Source organism: Aulonocara sp. 'chitande type north' Nkhata Bay, linkage group LG10, assembly GCF_057382095.1.
Source record: "Aulonocara sp. 'chitande type north' Nkhata Bay isolate Kocher_YH1m ecotype deep benthic linkage group LG10, A_spYH_male_GT1.1, whole genome shotgun sequence".
NCBI classification, from domain to species: Eukaryota; Metazoa; Chordata; class Actinopteri; order Cichliformes; family Cichlidae; genus Aulonocara; species Aulonocara sp. 'chitande type north' Nkhata Bay.
This window is the reverse complement of record NC_141353.1, coordinates 10,838,976-10,853,770: the sequence shown is the minus strand read 5'-3', so window position 1 is coordinate 10,853,770 and position 14,795 is coordinate 10,838,976. Positions and strand designations below refer to the sequence as shown.

The 14,795-nt window shown below is 41.3% G+C and overlaps 1 protein-coding gene across 1 annotated transcript; it reads left to right on the top strand.

The window, feature by feature from the left end:
- Positions 1-202: 202 nt before the first annotated feature.
- Positions 203-6,299, top strand: LOC147320318 (complement C1q-like protein 2). Its single transcript, XM_086308198.1, has 4 exons — positions 203-437; positions 4,095-4,166; positions 4,937-5,068; positions 5,150-6,299. Exons 1-4 carry the CDS (start codon positions 227-229, stop codon positions 5,431-5,433), a joined length of 699 nt encoding a protein of 232 aa, XP_086164324.1. The 5' UTR covers positions 203-226; the 3' UTR covers positions 5,434-6,299.
- Positions 6,300-14,795: the final 8,496 nt, after the last annotated feature.

Below are 14,795 nucleotides of genomic sequence, written 5' to 3'. Positions count from 1 at the left end.
GCTCACTATGGATGCTAACAGAGATATTTAGCTATCTGTTCATCTGCTCTGTTTACATGACCCTGTTTGTTTATTCATGCAGTCTGCTTCTTCAATCATTCACCAACAGCACCTGTAGGAGGCGTGGTCCTGCAGTGTGTGAGGTGGAGGATGAGGGGACATGTGCGGCAGAAACCTCCTCATTCACGCCTCTTTTCCCCTCGTTATAAAACTCTCAGATTAACAGATGACAGTTATACAGCAGGTTTCTGTTGACAGAATGAAGATCATCATGTTTCTCCCACTTTTGCTTCTGGTCTGCTCTGTTTCAGCAGATCAGACTGAGACTGCAGAGCAACAGTCCTGTCCACAGGACATCCACGCTGCGCTGAGAGAGCTGACCGCCTCATTGGCTGTGCAGACAGAGCGGATCACTGTCCTACAGAGAGAGAATCAAGGTACAGTTTCATACATCAATGTGACTTCAGAAATATCCAGAAGGTCAGAAACAGGAATGACCAACATTCATGGTTATGTGTTTTCTTATGAAACAGAATATTTTTTTTATCACAGGAATAATTGGAGTGTTTAACTTTAACTGATCAAACACACACATCCATACATATGCAATAATACTAAGTGCAATAATCCTTTCTGTCATCGTTGTATTTTTACTCAGTTGTATATAGTATTTGTATTTGTATTCTATTTTTATATTATTGTATATTTATTTTATTTTATTCTACTGTATATAGTATTTTATTTTATTCTATTCTGTACAGTTGTGTACTGTATTTATTCTTATTGTATTCTAATTTTTGCCTCATAACTTTTGCACTGTCCACTTCCTGCTGTGACAAAACAAATTTCCCACGTGTGGGACTAATAGAGGTTATCTTATCTTATCTTATCTTATCTTTAATACATAAGTGTTAAATTTAGAACATTATAATATTTTTTAATGGAATCATGTGCATCTAACCTACATGTTCAAATCATAAGACCCACATCTTTAGGTCAAACCTTTGATTGTGTTAAGGCCAACGGTGACTAGTCCAAACATAGGGTTAATTCAGCTTGGCACTGCTAGAGCATGCACTGGGACGTTCATCTGTACCGCCCCACATTGTGTCCAGCCCTTTCATAGCCTATACAGTAAACAAACCTGGCCTGCGGTGGATGCACCTGGGATTCTGTTTTCTCAGCTGCCAGAAGGTGAGAAAACCCCTTTCTTAGCATAGACAGTCGCCTACTTCTAGCAAGCATACCTGACTGGTGCTCGTAAGTGTAAGATTAAAAGAAAAGAGCAAGGTGCAAGTAGAATTAACAACTGATTGGGGAATAGTATTGACAAACATATTACATCAATAATTGAGATAATATTGACATTTGTAGAATTGAGAAAAAAACTTATCAGGTAAACAACAAAGACCAACAAAGAACAAAGGATGGAAAGTCACCCAGCAGGAGGAGGGGTCACTGATCCGATATAAAGGAGGGTCAGATATACCCCATGCTGCTTTTTTACTGTCTGTCCTTTAGTGTGTCTTTGCTGTTTGTGCTTTAAGGCTCTACACCCCAGGGTTTGCTTCGCGTTGCTTGTTTACTTTTGCTATGTTGTCTCGCTATATTGTACTGATTAATGCTGTTTATATGACCCTGTTTAAGAAACTCTAAGAATTCTACTCTTTTCCAGAGGATCTTTTTGAGTGATTTGATTTTTAATTGGATCTGAAAAGCTGGACCCTCACTGTGTTGGTGTGATAAAGTTATCATGTTGGCTTCAAAATTTGCAATTTGACACTTTCTGGGTGAAGATTAAACAGTGTGATATAAATCTGCCCACAAGGTGGCATCATTTTGCCATTACTCAGTATGTTGAGTACTGATTCAGTACCGATTTGACGTGACTGAGTGATTTCTAAATGTTTTTCAGCTGCCAATATCCCCAATCAGAATGAACAAGTATGTGCATGTCCATCTTTTACCTACAGTCTATGGCACATGGCTAAGTGTTGTGTCATTCAGAGGGAAACAGTAAAGGCACAGACCAGAGGAGCCCGACATTTTATACACCCGGGGCTTAGCCCTAAAGGATAGTATGCATGTGGGATGGTTTGGGGGGGGGGGGGGGGGGGGTTAGAAATGACTGAAAGATTAATTGGCTCTGTTTTGAGTTTTGTTCAAAAAAGAATGACTTCATATAGGGAAAAATATATATCACATGTGCAGGACACCTTAAACTCGTTTTTTAATTAAGCAGCGAGGCAGAACAAAGTCGGGCTGTATCAAGACACGAGGACTAAACCCCGATTCAACCAGACCCAGAACTGATCCAGAATTAAAACAGGACTACAACAGTTCAAAATCAGGACTACTGAGGACTTAACCAAGACAGAACCAGAATCAGAACTAGATGATAGCAGCACTAAAAATCATCATAGACCTGCACTACACTTGTTTTTTAATAATACCAAAGTACAATATTTAGATTGAGAAAAGTTTATATAATTATTTAGCCTTGTTGTGCAAACAAGCTGCATAACTTAATAAATATAGAATTTGAAAAATAGCAAACCTAAAAAGAAACACGAGGTACGAGATACATGAGGACCTGTGATACGGTGATACTTTTGGCAAACAACCATGTGACTAACAGGTGTGTCTCACCTGCTCTTGTTCATCTCTGTTCCTCTCTCTCCCTCTGTCTCTCTTTATTCTGACATTTAACTCATTCAAAAGATATTTCAATATTTATTTATCCAAAACAGAACAAGTTTACTCTAAATTGATGTTGTACAGTAAAAAAATGTTCTTGTGTTTTTCCATAAAGTGTAAATATCTGGTTTCAGCTGTGAATATACTGCTGTGTATTGAAGTTCCTCTTGTTTTGCATAGAAATATACTGAACAACATACAAAGCATAATATATAAAATAACATCTACCTGAGTTTTTTCTTTGAAAGAAGCTCCTTATGTCCATTCTTGTATATCAGTGCATTACTGATTTATTTAGCCGTGGAGGGAAACAACTGAAAATATGAAATAAACACACGTAAGCTGAGACTCTCTAAAGAAACAGCTTTGTTGTTCGGCTTTTCATTTCGCCGTTTGTTGATTCACTTGAAGAGCAAGTAACGTAACATGGGTCAAGTGATCAGTTTGATATCAATCTTTCGTGATGCACCGTCATATTTACATTATTTGTACTGTACGAATGATTTGCTTTGGTACCTGGTGGAACTTAAGCTCTCCTCTGTCTGCCTGGCTGTGCTTCTCCAACAGCGCACTCGCAGGCAGCAGCTGCCCCGCCCCCTCGCTCAGTCGCTTAGTGCCTGAGCTCGGATCATACCAATATCAGGGTATGACGCACAGTTGTAAATTCCCACAGTGTGCACTATGTGCTTCGAATATTGTGTGTAGTTTTTGTTTTATACAGTTGTCAGCCAGACATCTAACTATGAAAAAATTACACTCCAAAAGACCCCGGGCTTCTGACAAAACAACCCGGGCTTAAGCCCAGGAAGTAAACCCATTTCACAGCCTCGCATTTCCAGCCTTCTCGGTCTTCAAAGGAGGCCGCGAAGGCCGGGTCCTCCGAAGGATGCAGCCGACGTTTTGGGACACAGTTTGTGTGTGTGTGTGTGTGTGTGTGTGTGTGTGTGTTCAACCCACTTGAACTCCTCCAAGACAGATGGGAGTAAAGCTGAAGCTGCCCTGATCTGATCTAGATTCTCGCTGCTGTTAAGCTAGCAGGGATGCCAAGCCACTGCTTCAAATGTTTTTCACTCTCTTCTTCACTCCATCGAACACAGTCACTGGTATATCGTAGGTCAGAGCCCGTTTTGATAAATCCAGTACCTAAACTTGCAGATGTTGTTCCTGTTACCAAGGGTGTGATCATAGCACTCTCCCAGGCATTTAATGGCAACTCAATGACACAAGCACAGGAAATAAACTCACAAAAAGGACAATATATATGTTTTAAATGTTATCATTGTTGTTATTTAAATTTTATTTAAATAATAACATTTTATTTTATTTAAATTTTATTTAAATAATAACATTTAATGTTATTTAAAAGCAAGTCTTGGTCACTCTCTTCTTTTCTTCAGACCATGAAGCAAAGCTGAGAGAGCTGGAGAGCAAGATGACTGAGACTGAAAAGTTGAAGCAGCAGCTACAAGGTATTATTTAAAAAAGGTTTTGGCTCTCGTTCATAGATTTGTTAAAATTGATGTGCATTTTTACAGCATGGTTATCTGCAAAGCATGTGTAACACATCTGTACTTACACCAAAGCTTTAATGTTTGGAAGTCAGGACAGTGTACGTTGCGCAGTTCACTAAATATCTGTATTCTGGAATCCAGTCCAAAGTTCAGTGAGCAATTCCAGACCAGCATGCAAAATTTTTAACGCTCCCTACTTAGCCCCAACTGAAAAAAAGACAAACAAAGGACAACTCTCCAAACGATGAACAAGAGAAAAAGAAAAAAGGCTTCTCTCTCTTACTTTGGAAGGGTAAATTTCCTAGTTAAATTTACCCTTCATTTTAATTTTCATATTTATTTCCTATTCATATTTTTTTTTCTTTAGGTCACGAGCAGTTGTCTAAGCATTTCACTGCATATCTTACTGTGTATGTGACAAATAAAATTTGAATTTGATTTGATTTGATTTGACTGCTGCAGCACTCAATGCACATTACCAGTCAAATGTGACGTTAGTTGAATGTAATATTTAAGAAACTGGGTGGTGCAGAATCACATGTTTTTAACTGTTGGTTTGTGTTTGATTGTAAAACATCTTCCCTTGAAAAGTGGGTATTTCTGTTTTGAAGAGGCTCAAAAACAATAAGTTTAAAATAACTTTGGTCATTTGAGGGCGCCTTGAGGCGACTTTTGTTGTGATTTGGCGCTATATAAATAAAATTGAATTGAATTTCTTTTTCTCCCAGTCCGGCAGGTGGCGTTCTCTGCCTCTATAAAGAGTGTAGAATGTCAAACTATTGGACCCTTTGACTCACACACTATTCTGATCTACAACAATGTGTTCACAAACGTTGGAAGTGCCTACAGCCCACACACCGGTAATAACACTGAAAGTCTGTTCTGAGGTTACAGGTGTTCCAACATTTTCTGTCTAACCTGCCAAATCAAATGTCCCACAGGTATTTTTGCTGCACCAGTGAGAGGAGCCTACCACTTTGAGTTTCACGTAGCTGGACCTGGAAATTCGTCACATGGTTTATGTACTGTGTTAGTAAGGAATGGGATGCATGTAGTTACAGCATGGGATCAAAAAGAGTCTACTTTTGGAAGTTCTTCTAATGGCGTGACGTTGATTTTAGAGGCTGGAGATCAGGTCTTTATGCGTCTGTGGTCACAGTATAAAATATATGACGATCAGCATCACTACTCCACTTTCAGTGGTCATATGCTTTTTGCCATGTAAAAGGGAACTGGTTCCTCGTTTTTTGGTTTTAAAACACAGCTAAAGAGTTTTTAAATAAATTGAATTAAATAATGAATTAAACTTTAAATTCAATTTCATTTATATTGTACTAAATCCCAACAATAGAAGGTGCTTGCAGCACAACTAAGGGAGGATTCAGGGTCACCTGGTCCAGCCCTAACTATATGCTTTAGCAAAAAGGAAAGTTTGAAGCCTAATCTTGAAAGTAGAGATTGTGTCTGTCTCCCGAATCCAAACTGGAAGCTGGTTCCACAGAAGAGGGGCCTGAAAACTGAAGGCTCTGCCTCCCATTCTACTTTTAAATACTCTAGGAACAACAAGTAGGCCTGCAGAGCGAGAGCGAAGTGCTCTAACAGGGTGATATGGTACTACAAGGTCATTAAGATAAGATGGGGCCTGATTATTTAAGACCTTGTATGTGAGAAGCAGGACTTTAAATTTGATTCTGGATTTAAAGGAAGGATATTGTTTTTGTGAATTGGCAGCATATACATAAAACTGAAATTCATTAAAATATGCTCCAGTGTAGCCGATGTTTAGCTTGATGATATTTTATTGAATCAATATACTCAGTGATGCTAAGCCTTGAATTTATTAAAGCTGACACACTGGCGACCTTTCCAGGGTGACACCCCACCAACCCTGAACTGTGTAAGCAGAGGAGAATGGATGTATGGAATAATAGATGGCAATGGAGAGCAACAATTTAAATTTGAAATATTCCATATTCAGAATCTTGACTACAATGCACATGGTGACAAATGTGTTTATTTTCAATTATCTTCTCTTTTTAAAATTTAGTGTTTCTTCATTCTTTTTATCCTCTGATTAAAGAACTGCTGTGACATCTGTGTTTTCATTAATGTTTATTCTAACAAAACTAAAAACTAACAAATACAACAATTGTCTTCTTTGAGTCATGTCAGATGTGAGAAAAAAAAAGTGTAGTTAAAAAAAGAGATAACTAGACAACCATTGCATCGACATGTGTCTGAATTAGTCTGGAACATTTTTGATCTTTACAAAAACAAAAACAGCTGTCAGTGATCATGCTCCTGCGTCTGTAATTCTAATAAGTAAGAAGGTCATTGCGACAAGTAAAACCTGGAGATTTAATACAGTGGGGCAAAAAAGTATTTAGTCAGCCACCGATTGTGCAAGTTCCCCCACTTAAAATGATGACAGAGGTCAGTAATTTGCACCAGAGGTACACTTCAACTGTGAGAGACAGAATGTAAAAAAAAATCCATGAATTCACATGGTAGGATTTGTAAAGAATTTATTTGTAAATCAGGGTGGAAAATAAGTATTTGGTCACCTCAAACAAGGAAAATCTCTGGCTCTCACAGACCTGTAACGTCTTCTGTAAGAAGCTTTTCTGTCCCCCACTCGTTACCTGTATGAATGGCACCTGTTTGAACTCATCATCTGTATAAAAGACACCTGTCCACAGCCTCAAACAGTCAGACTCCAAACTCCGCCATGGCCAAGACCAAAGAGCTTTCGAAGGACACCAGGAAAAGTATTGTAGACCTGCACCAGACTGGGAAGAGTGAATCTACAATAGGCAAGCAGCTTGGTGTGAAAAAATCAACTGTGGGAGCAATCATCAGAAAATGGAAGACATACAAGACCACTGATAATCTCCCTCGATCTGGGGCTCCACGCAAGATCTCATCCCGTGGGGTCAAAATGATCATGAGAACGGTGAGCAAAGATCCCAGAACCACACGGGGGGACCTGGTGAATGACCTGCAGAGAGCTGGGACCACAGTAACAAAGGTCACCATCAGTAACACACTACAACGGCAGGGAATCAAATCCCGCAGTGCCAGACGTGTTCCGCTGCTGAAGCCAGTGCATGTCCAGGCCCGTCTGAAGTTTGCCAGAGAGCACATGGATGATACAGCAGAGGATTGGGAGAATGTCATGTGGTCAGATGAAACCAAAGTAGAACTTTTTGGTATAAACTCAACTCGTCGTGTTTGGAGGAAGAAGAATACTGAGTTGCATCCCAAGAACACCATACCTACTGTGAAGCATGGGGGTGGAAACATCATGCTATGGGGCTGTTTTTCTGCCAAGGGGACAGGACGACTGATCCGTGTTAAGGACAGAATGAATGGGGCCATGTATCGTGAGATTTTGAGCCAAAACCTCCTTCCATCAGTGAGAACTTTGAAGATGAAACGAGGCTGGGTCTTCCAACATGACAATGATCCAAAACACACCGCCCGGGCAACAAAGGAGTGGCTCCGTAAGAAGCATTTGAAAGTCCTGGAGTGGCCTAGCCAGTCTCCAGACCTCAACCTCATAGAAAATCTGTGGCGGGAGTTGAAAGTCCGTGTTGCTCGGCGACAGCCCCAAAACATCACTGCTCTCGAGAAGATCTGCATGGAGGAATGGGCCAAAATACCAGCTACTGTGTGTGCAAACCTGGTAAAGACCTATAGTAAACGTTTGACCTCTGTTATTGCCAACAAAGGTTATGTTACAAAGTATTGAGTTGTATTTTTGTTATTGACCAAATACTTATTTTCCACCCTGATTTACCAATAAATTCTTTACAAATCCTACCATGTGGATTCATGGATTTTTTTCTTCACATTCTGTCTCTCACAGTTGAAGTGTACCTCTGGTGCAAATTACTGACCTCTGTCATCATTTTAGGTGGGGGAACTTGCACAATCGGTGGCTGACTAAATACTTTTTTGCCCCACTGTAGATCATTGCTCAAACATGAGGATGTCATGAAATATGATTAAAAAGAGTACGCTTTAGACTGCCTGCAACATCAGCATCTGTTCTCTGGGAAGCAGGAAAAGCTGTGATGAGAGGTAAAATCATTTCATTCACATCAGATGAAAAGAAGAAACCATCCAATCCTTAGAAGAAGCCTACGTGTCCTGCCAGGAACAGGAAATACTGAACAAAATACGTAAAACAAGACTAGAATTAAATGAAATTATTCAGAAAAACTCAATTCTTAGTACAAAGAATTTTTCTTGCAAAATTTTGAAATTATAACAAATCCGGTCAATTTCTTGCAAACCAGGTAAAAATTAGATTAAAAAAATGACTATATGTGCTTTTAAAGGCTTATCTGGGAACACAGTATATGACAGGCATTTCTATAAAACTTTAAACTATATTCACCACAGATAAACCCGTCCAAAAATGAAACGGATCAGTTTCTTTACAACGTAACTCAACGTAGCACTGACACCAGGTGAACTCCAGGGAGCTCTGATAAGTATGCCCAATAATAAGGCTCCAGGTCCAGACGGCTTTCCAGCAGAATTTTGCAAAGACTATTCTGGCATCAGTATTCCACAGAGTGTTGCAGGAAATCAAGGAGAATGGCAGACTACCACCAAATGTGAATTCTGCCAATGTCAGACTCCAGCTACAACCAGGCAAAGACCCTGAATGTCCCACCAGCCATCGTCCAATATCCCTCATTAATGTTGACCTTAAAATAATGTGCAAAGCTCTCTCAAAAAGATTAGAGAAGATAACCACTCTCAACAGCATGTGTGAGGACACCTGACCAAACATGTTCCAGCTTCTGTCTCCAGTTATGATTTGAAGCTGTAGAAATAGAATAGAATTGAATTGAATGCGACTTTGCTGCTTTGACTTCTCGGGAAAAAAGTATTTTACTGCAAACTCAGCAAATGGCATTCAAGGATCGATGAGACCTTGTCTGATAAACTTTTGTGGAGCAGCAAAAGTACATCATCTCTCCACACTGAGTAAAGAAGTGGATGGAGAAAGGTTAGCATGATTTTGGCTGACCACAACCAAGACAGCTCATTGTCCTGTTTTTCAGTGGCTGCTGAAGTTTTTGTTGCTTCTCTTTGGCCACTACGTTCTTCACCGTTTGCTGTATTTCTTCCTCAGTGAAAGCAGGCTCCTGAGGCTTAACACTGGGTGGATTTACTGGAGCAAGTGCAAGGGTCACCACGGAAACATGCACAGTTTCACTGTCCTCTGTAAGGCGATGCCACAGTTGTTGAGTTACCTGGAGTTTGTTGGTGTTCAGGGATGAGTTGGTGTTTTTGGCCAGGTGCTTCAGATAGTGTGAGACGTGATGTTTGGTGGTGTGTAAGAAGCTATTGTGATCCCTGGAGGCACACTGTATACATGCAGCATACTCAGCATCCACCTGCATGAGGAGGTCTTTCTGCCCATGGTACTTTATCAGCAGGCTATCAATGGCATCTCTCATGGGCTGTGTCTACTGAGAAAGGTCCAGGACATGCAGCAGACCTCCTGCTTTGATGGAGCCTGTGTGTGCAGCTCATGGAGAGGCACTAATAGGCAGTGGAGGCTGTGCTGTCATTTGGACATCTAATGGAGAGGGTGTGAAAAAAAAGAAGTATTTAATTCCGATTTTCATAAATGTAGCAATATTATAAATGATAATTGTGGGAGGAAGAGGTGAGCAGAATCACCTTTTATTCTGACAGGATGGATCATTGCTTTTGATCCACAAGAATCTACGTCAAAGACTTCGCCTGCCACACAGAGGGTTACAGTTACTGACTACAAACTGTAGATAATTCAGATTTGCATCTACTCTCAGAAAAATTATGGTTCTTAAATGGTTCTTCAGATGTCTTCATGGTTCTTTAAAGAACCATCATACATCATCGAACCTTTTTATTTTGTGGATGGTTCTTCAGCTATTACAAATGGTTCTTTAAAGAACAAAAGGTTCTTCATCCTTAGCTGTCTAAGTTTGATGGTGTAAATGGCATAAATATTTATTCACTATAATGAGGCTGTGAATTATACTGTGTGTTTTGTTTGTGTGCATGTGTGCGAAGGGGGAGGGCGGGATACCTGGCAATTACCCTTTGAGAGCAGATGGTAGGAAACTGAATATTCAAAAAAAAGTTAGAAATACTTGCTTAAAAATATACTGGTGGCAGGGGTGGGGGCCAAAGCCTAAAGAACCATTTCTCAACAGCTCTGCTTCCTTTTCGACTGCCCGCGACATTTAAACAATGGATAATCCATTTACAAACAAATTCACGCTTTTCTCCTCAACAGAGAGCGTTCCCCGATTGAACAACAGTGCCGTAAAAGAAGAATGGCGCCTAATTACAGAGTTAATAATACAGACTTTGTAATATGTCACGTAAAGATTCATGAGCCAGATGAAGTGTTTACTGACAATTAAAAGTGATAGCGGACATCATCATCATTATTCCAATCAATCCTCTCCACACAGACAAGTATAAACACACTCGACTATCACTAAATCAAAGTTAACACACGTTTGAAATGATGCTAATTCAGTTTACAATAGGGTTCATTCGCTTGGTCAGCAGGTGGCAGTATCCTGCCATTAAACAAACAGAAGAAGAAGAAAACCCCTGCACTTGCGCGGTATTTTTCGTTTTTGTCTACATTATATTGAAATGTTTCATTATTGGAAACATTTTAAGAGATACTTATTATTCTTAACATCTTAACAGATACTCTGACCCGTAACTATCGTAAAATGCTTCGATCGGAAGTCGACCTTTCGCGCATGCGGGGTACCGATCGGGTTTCCGGTACGGATCGGGTAGTGACAAGGGGGTCAGTCGTTGGGATGCGCATGCGCAGACAGATTGTGCGAGTGGCGGGCCTTGACCTTTCGGGAAAAAAAACTCTTTCTCACAGCTGGTGACAGCGAAGCGCATAACAGTCTTCAGTAGGGATGGGTACCGGTATCAGGCACCGGTTCTGACATAAACGGTAGTAACCAGACCGAAAAGCAGCGCACATTTCGGTGCTTTATTTCGGTGCTTTTTTCCCCTGAAACGTCATACACTTTGAATTCTAGCCAATCATTTTACGTTTCCGAGGATAGTAGGCGGGCCCAGGTACGTACGTTCTTTTAGAGCAGAGCTACAGATTAAAAATGCCCAAGGCGAAGCGGTCAAAAGTCTGGCTGTACTTCACAGCAAAAGATGCAAACTCAGCAGCCTGCAACAAGTGCTTTAAGCTGATACTGTGATACTGTCAAAGGAGGTAACACCTCAAATCCGATGAAACACCTGGCGACGCATAGCGTTTTTTTTAAAAGCCGAGAAATGCAGCGCATTTGATAGCTTGCTGCGAGACCTCACACTGTGCACATCTACTGCCGGTGGGTTGCCTGTTATGCAACATCCCCCAAAAACACGAAGAGGAGAGTCCTGGCCCCTAGCCATGCCAGTGTAGCAGAAATGATGAGGATGATGATGCAGCAGCAGCCGTTCTTCTCTGCGTGAGTAGCTTAATGTTGTTCATGTGTAATTTACGTTGAGTAGGCTAACCACGTTATTACATTAATGCATGTAAGGTGAACTAGCAAACATCATCATAGCTACATGCGGCTGTCTTCTTGTTTGATGGCAGATACTCCCTTCACCCTGGCCAAAAAGGCTAAAATGACCAAAGAAAAAGTGGAAAACAGTTAAACATGAGAGGTTTAGGACAAAGTTTGTGTTTTTTTCATTGTTTAAGCACTGCTTCCAGCCAAGAGTGATACCATATATGCCCCATAGCTGCAGAAAAGGCTAACATTGTTATCTTTTTACAAAAAACCAGCTGAACATGAGAGGTTTTTGGACCAATTTTGTGTTCTCCATTCTTTAAGCACCGGTTTAAGCACCGTTTAAGCACCGGCACCGTTTCAAAAGTACCGGTTTGGCACCGGTATCGGATAAAACCAAAACGATACCCATCCCTAGTCTTCAGTACCTGCTGGACTTTGAAGCTCTGGATTCTGGGACTGTTGGAAAAGGTAAAACATTTTCATTAAAACCTTGTTACTGTTTTGTTTTTGTTACTCGTCATTGTAGCTTGCTAACAGTAGCAATTAGCTAGATACGTTAGCTGTTGACGTCAGCGCAATTTAGTATCCGGTATACAGAAACTGTTTTCCTAACAAAACCACTGTTATAATTAAGTGAAGCTGCTCCCAGCTAATTTGAACCTTTGGCTTCTAAAATATGTGGTTCAATTGCATGCTGCGTATATAACCTAATGTCAGCTAGACCGATATTAAAATTTTATATATTGTTAAAGTCACTAAAATGGCGCCTGAAGCCTGTTGTGGCGTGAGCTCTGTGTCTGCTCTAGAAACTCTGAAATTCAGTAGAGCTGAGCCGTACATTAAATACTCACATGAACCTGTACTTTGAATTCTGTATGAGCTGTATAAAATACAGCTATGCATAAGTGTTTTGAATGAATAGAAATGTGATATGAGAAGGTGTGTCTTTGACTGTTCCTGCATAACTTATTTTTGGACTAGTTGACAAGTTATGCTCCGGTCATTTGATGTTTCCAAGATAGATGTTCTTTTGTAATATAGTTAAATGTTCTTTGTATATTTCATTTATCCACCATCATACATCATACATACAAGCCAAGAAGAGGTCGTTATACTAACAAGAGGTATCAACGCTGGGCCAAAGTTCAGCACATGGTTAAAGTTTGTAATCCAGACGGGGTGTAAATATCACTCAGCAGCCAGAGCTGAAGCAGGTAGCATCAACACATAAATCTACTCTACCCGGCTTAAATCACAAGAGCACCTCTGACCAAAAAGCTGTAGATTTTTCTTGTTTGCACAAATTAATCCAGATTCACATTAATTCTGTTCACAGCTCCAACAAAATGAGGAAGAGGAGGGGGAGAAACACAATTAGATTGAATTACAATTGGACTGCACTGGAGCGGTTCGCAGCCGAGTGTAACGCAGCGGGAATGAGGATCAGCACCTCCAAATCTGAGGCCATGGTTCTCAGCCGGAAAAGGGTGGAGTGCCTACTCCGGGTCGGGGATGAGTTCCTGCCCCAAGTGGAGGAGTTCAAGTATCTCGGGGTCTTGTTCGCGAGTGATGGGAGAAGGGAGCTGGAGATCGACAGACGGATTGGGGCTGCGGCTGCAGTAATGCGGACGCTGCACCGGTCAGTCGTGGTGAAGAGGGAGCTGAGTGTAAAAGCGAAGCTCTCAATTTACCGGTCGATCTACGTCCCTACCCTCACCTATGGCCACGAGCTGTGGGTAGTGACCGAAAGAACGAGATCGCGGATACAAGCGGCGGAAATGAGCTTCCTCCGAAGGGTGGCTGGCCTCTCCCTTAGAGATAGGGTGAGAAGTTCGGCCATCCGGGAGGGGCTTAGAGTAGAGCAGCTGCTGCTCCACATCGAAAGGAGCCAGCTGAGGTGGTTCGGGCATCTGGCAAGGATGCCCCCTGGGCGCCTCCTGGGCGAGGTGTTCCAGGCATGTCCCACCGGGAGGAGGCCCCGGGGCAGACCCAGGACACGCTGGAGAGATTATATCTCTCGGCTGGCCTGGGAACGCCTTGGTATTCCCCCGGACAAGCTGGAGGAGGTGGCTGGGGAGAGGGAGGTCTGGACCTCTTTGCTTAGGCTGCTACCCCCGCGACCCGACCTCGGATAAGCGGATGAAGATGGATGGATGGATGGATGGATGGAAGTCGAGGACAAGGAGAAGGAAGCTTTGGATGAGGAGGAAGAGAAGCAGCAGGAGCATCTTTAGGGATCTCTATGATGTCATTGAGGTTTGTTTCATTAATATGGTCCTCTCACAAAGAAAGATGACTTATTTTAGTTCACCTACCTCCTGTATTAAATAGTGATGTGCAAAACGTTGTGAAAAACCACAGAGCAGGCACGTATAGGATGATCTGATATCGTCGTGTTGATTAACATTTTCAGACCATCATGAAAATGTTGTTCCAGGTTCAACATTGCAAGTGACCAATCACATTCTTTTGATGTTATTCTTTTGCGCGCCAAGCCATTCCTGCATTTATGAAATTCCAATGTTGCAAGGACAATATCAGTTCTGCTTACCGTTTATTAAAGGGTTAGGGTCAGGGTTAGGGTCAGGGTCCGTTCATCGGCGGACAGAGACAGTTTCTCGCAGCTTAAGTACAGTTTTTTGTTTTACGGCGTTTTTTTCCGAAGTCGCAAAAGTATGACGTCACAACATTCTGATTGGTCACTTGCAATGTTGATCCTGGAACAACATTTAGTATGATGATCTGGGAACAACACGAACACGACGATATCAGGTCGTGCGTCACATATAGGGCATCTGCAGGTAAATGAACATCAAATCTCTAAGACAGACTGAAATCTGTATATTTATCACCCTTATGATAAAACCCATGTCCGCTATTGGTTTATGGACTTTGTATTTTGAAGCCTCAACATTTGCATTATTGCTGTTGCTATGTTGGGACCATATTAGGATGAGGGATCAGAATCTGGAGTCGTGCACACTACTGTTTCATTTAGTGTGTATCCATAAGATTCGTACAGCAG

Excerpts from the sequence above, each read along its gene's own strand:
- LOC147320318 (XM_086308198.1), top strand. The coding sequence starts at position 227 with ATGACAGTTATACAGCAGGTTTCTGTTGACAGAATGAAGATCATCATG. Across the intron at positions 4,167-4,936 it reads GTTGAAGCAGCAGCTACAAG|TCCGGCAGGTGGCGTTCTCT; the intron begins GTATTATTTAAA and ends TTTTTCTCCCAG. Across the intron at positions 5,069-5,149 it reads TGCCTACAGCCCACACACCG|GTATTTTTGCTGCACCAGTG; the intron begins GTAATAACACTG and ends AATGTCCCACAG.